This window comes from Drosophila ficusphila, unplaced genomic scaffold, assembly GCF_018152265.1.
Source record: "Drosophila ficusphila isolate 14025-0441.05 unplaced genomic scaffold, ASM1815226v1 contig_751, whole genome shotgun sequence".
NCBI classification, from domain to species: Eukaryota; Metazoa; Arthropoda; class Insecta; order Diptera; family Drosophilidae; genus Drosophila; species Drosophila ficusphila.
This window is the reverse complement of record NW_025064693.1, coordinates 67,276-70,795: the sequence shown is the minus strand read 5'-3', so window position 1 is coordinate 70,795 and position 3,520 is coordinate 67,276. Positions and strand designations below refer to the sequence as shown.

General features: G+C 52.6%; 1 protein-coding gene across 1 annotated transcript; it reads right to left on the bottom strand.

Annotated features, from left to right (window-relative positions):
* Positions 1-419: 419 nt before the first annotated feature.
* Positions 420-896, bottom strand: LOC122320678 (uncharacterized protein DDB_G0290685-like). Its single transcript, XM_043208836.1, has one exon. It carries the CDS (start codon positions 894-896, stop codon positions 420-422), a length of 477 nt encoding a protein of 158 aa, XP_043064771.1.
* Positions 897-3,520: the final 2,624 nt, after the last annotated feature.

Sequence of the window (3,520 nt, the reverse complement as noted above, 5' to 3'; positions counted from 1 at the left end):
TCTAAGATGTGATTAATACGCGGCAACGGATATGCGTTCGGGATGGATTTTGCGTTTAGTTGTCGGTAATCCACGCACATGCGCCACTTGCCGGTTTTCTTCCGGACCAGGACCAAAGGGGCACTGTGCGGGCTACACGACGGTTCGATACATCCCTGTTCCAACAACGCGTCCACTTGTTCGTCTATGATCCGCTGCATGGACGGGTTCTTCGGAAAATAGCGTTGTTTAATCGGCCGGTCATCCCTCATAGTGATTCGGTGTTCTGCTATGTTTGCTACTCCCGTCATTCCTTCAAATCGTGCTAGGTGTTCGTCAAGGAACGCTTGGACTTGCGGATTAATCCTGCAGTCACGTTCCTGGTACTCCTGGTTGTTTGTTTGAGACTCCTGGGTCTCGATCTCTTCGTCGGGTATCCCTCAAGTGTTCTCTGCTGTCGTTCCGTCCTTGTTGTTCTCTGTTGATATTCTGGCTTCGTGGTTCTCCTCGTTGGTCTTTGTGTTTTCCTCGTTGTTCTCTGTGTTTTCTTCGTTGTTCTCTGTGTTTTCCTCGGTGTTCTCTGTGTTTTCCTCGGTGTTCTCTTCGGGCACATTGGCACCATTGTCATCCTGTGGTCCTAAGTCATGATTGGCTATGCCAAGTCGCGGTTCCGTTGATGGTGTACTCGATGTCCTGGGAGTAGTTTTGTGGCTGAGTGGTCGTCGTGGTCGGGGTCGAGGTGGTGGTTCCGAGTGGTTGCCTTGGTTGTCGTATTTCGGTCCGTTACGCCTGGTCGGCTCATCATCTCTTGGCCTTCGCCGAGACAGCGTGAGGCTTGCCGTACCACATCGGAGGGTGGTGCCGATGGAAGCGAGAAAATCCATCCCTAGGATCAAAGGTTCTAGCATGGCGGGCATTACTAGCAGGGGAACCTGAACTGACTTCCGTGCGAGCGTCACGTCCGCCAGGAGTAGCCTAGTTACTTCTACTCGAGACGTATCAGCGAGATTGATCTGCGTGAGAACCTCCCTAAACTGGTGTGGTTGGCCGACAACATGGTGGCTAAACGCACGTGTCCGCCAATGACGACCTCGGCGGCGATCCTTCCCCTCTCTATCCTAAGTTGTGCAGTTACTGGCGGTTCTCGGGTGGATTTGGTCCCGTCGAACTCCGCCGGTCGAGGGGACCCATCCCGTTTCCCGGTTGTGGGCGTCGACAGCACTCGACGGTTCGGACGTCTCTTCGTCCACAGTCCCAACAGAAATACTGTCGTGGATTCCGGCAATCGCGGCTAAAATGCCCCGGTGCTCCACAATTTCGGCAAGCATCCCGCACGTCGATTCGGCGATCTGAGGCTGTTACCCGGTTAACCCGAGCTGGTGGGGCAGCTTTGGGTTCTGGCGATGTACGCGGTGTGTTTCCGTGGCGAATCCTCTCGGTGAACGCAGGTTGCGTCCGACCCTGTGTAGGTGGGCGGTAAGCTGTCGTATTTCTAGGGGCGTGGTTATAGTTGTTTCTTTCGAAACTCCGCTTCTGGACCGCCTCGAATTCGGTGGCCAACAGAGTTAGTTCCCCAATGGTTCGGAACTCGCTACGTCGGATATACATCTGGTATTCCGGCGCGATATTTTCGTACAACCTATTCAGCTCTTGGATCTCGTAGTACCCCGCATGGCGCATGAGAACTCGAAGGTCTAACATAAAATCTTTGAACGTTTCTCCTTCCCGTTGCTTACGACTCCGAATCTGGTCGTCCAAGCGTTGGAGGTATCGGGGGGAAGGAAAACTCGAGGAATTCGCGTCGAAATGTGGTCCAGTCAGCCCCTTGGAGGCGGCTGGTCTGAAACCACTTTTCCGCCCTGCTCGTCAGCAGCTCTGCCATGGCTCGCGGAAGGAGTCTTAGGTCGATCCCGTAGGATAAGGCCCGGCTTTCGACTTGTTCGATAAAGGCTAAGGGGTCTGTATACCCGTCGAATTGAAGACCCCAGACAAACTCGTGGCGGTTCCGATCGTGGCTCGGATCTTTCCCAGGTTCCCGGTTAATGATCACCGGTGGGACGGGGTTCGACTCTAAAAAATGTGTCTCGGTTCGTGTTCACCGGGGGCACGGGACTCGGGGCACGAGAGGAAAATTGCTTGCCTAGGTCAGCGAGTCGAGCCCACACTTCTTGGGTTTGTTCAGAAGCCCTAACTAGGGTGGCAAAGTTGCGCCGCAAATCGTCGACGAAGCCTTCGGTGGAGAATCCGAATTCGTCAGCAAAGGCTAGTAATTCGGCCTTTGAACGTGAATAAATCCACCGCGAGGGGACCCCAGGATTTTTAAATAAGCGTGGAACGGGCTCACCAGAAATTTTCTGGTCGGGTCCCATGTTTGCAGCGTTTCCTTAATGCGTGGTCCTCTTGGAATAATGTCTTCTTTGGTTGGAGTCTTTACAGGCCCTCTTGGGCTATATGTTAATTTTTTATTTTTTTTTTTTTTTTTACAGGCACTCGGTTGCGTAGACTGTACGGGATCGCGAAACAGCACGTGGGCTGGATATCGGACGCGTTCACTAGTTCGTTGAGGTTATTTTTCACGGTCGATGCACTTCTGCTTAGTTTTCTTCGCGGACTTTTTAGGTTATGTCACTCGTCTTAGGGCTACGCACTCCCCATACAGGTGGTAATTTTCCTGGGTTTTTCTCCCTATCAGGTCCCTGCTCGGGCGCCACTTCTAATGTTTGTTCTCTGGCCGGGGTAAAATCTCAATCGGGGCCAGGGAACCTATACAAGAAATTTATATAGAAGGGTGGAACCTGTAGTAGGAATTTGTATGAGGAGGTTGTAGTCTCGGTTAAAGACGGGTGTTACTCGATCGCACTGCTTGGCGGGGGAACCCGGAAATATTTGGTTCGCAGCGCCCTCTGTCGGCGGGGCGAAAAGCAACCTCAGCAATTGACGGGGAACCTGGGAATATTTAGTTCGCCGCGCCCTCTGTCGGTGGGAAGAGGTACTGTGAGCCATCCCGCTGCGTGGTGTGGATCCCGGGAATATTCGGTGGTGGTTGGCTACGGCGGAGGATTCTGATTGGGCTCGGAATCTGCGGAGGCGGGGGACTCTACATTCCAGGTGGACTCGGAGTGTATTGGGGGAGGCTAATGTTCTACACTTCGGCTGGGCTCGGAGTCTACAAGGATTCCAAGGCTCTACACTCCGGCTGGGCTCGGAGTCTACAAGGATTTCAAGGTGCTACATCCCGGTTCGACTCGGAGTCTACAGGGATTCTAAGGTGCTGCACTCCCGTTGGACTCGGAGTCTGCAGGGATTTTAAGGCGTGGTACTCCGGTTAACTCGGAGACTACAGGGATTCTAAGGTGTTACTCTCCGGTTGACTCGGAGGCTACGGTTATTCTAAGGAGTCCCTGGGATAGGAGAAGGAAAAGGGGTGTAGGTGTAGTAATAATTCACGAGATTTTTATATTGCTTTTCTAGTTAATTTTTATTCAAAAAAAGGAGGCCCTGGCTGCTGCTGTCACAAAAGGATATCTTTGGCTTACGTTGA

Bases quoted from the DNA above. Each gene is read 5' to 3' on its own strand.
- LOC122320678 (XM_043208836.1), bottom strand. From the start codon at position 896: ATGCCCGCCATGCTAGAACCTTTGATCCTAGGGATGGATTTTCTCGCT.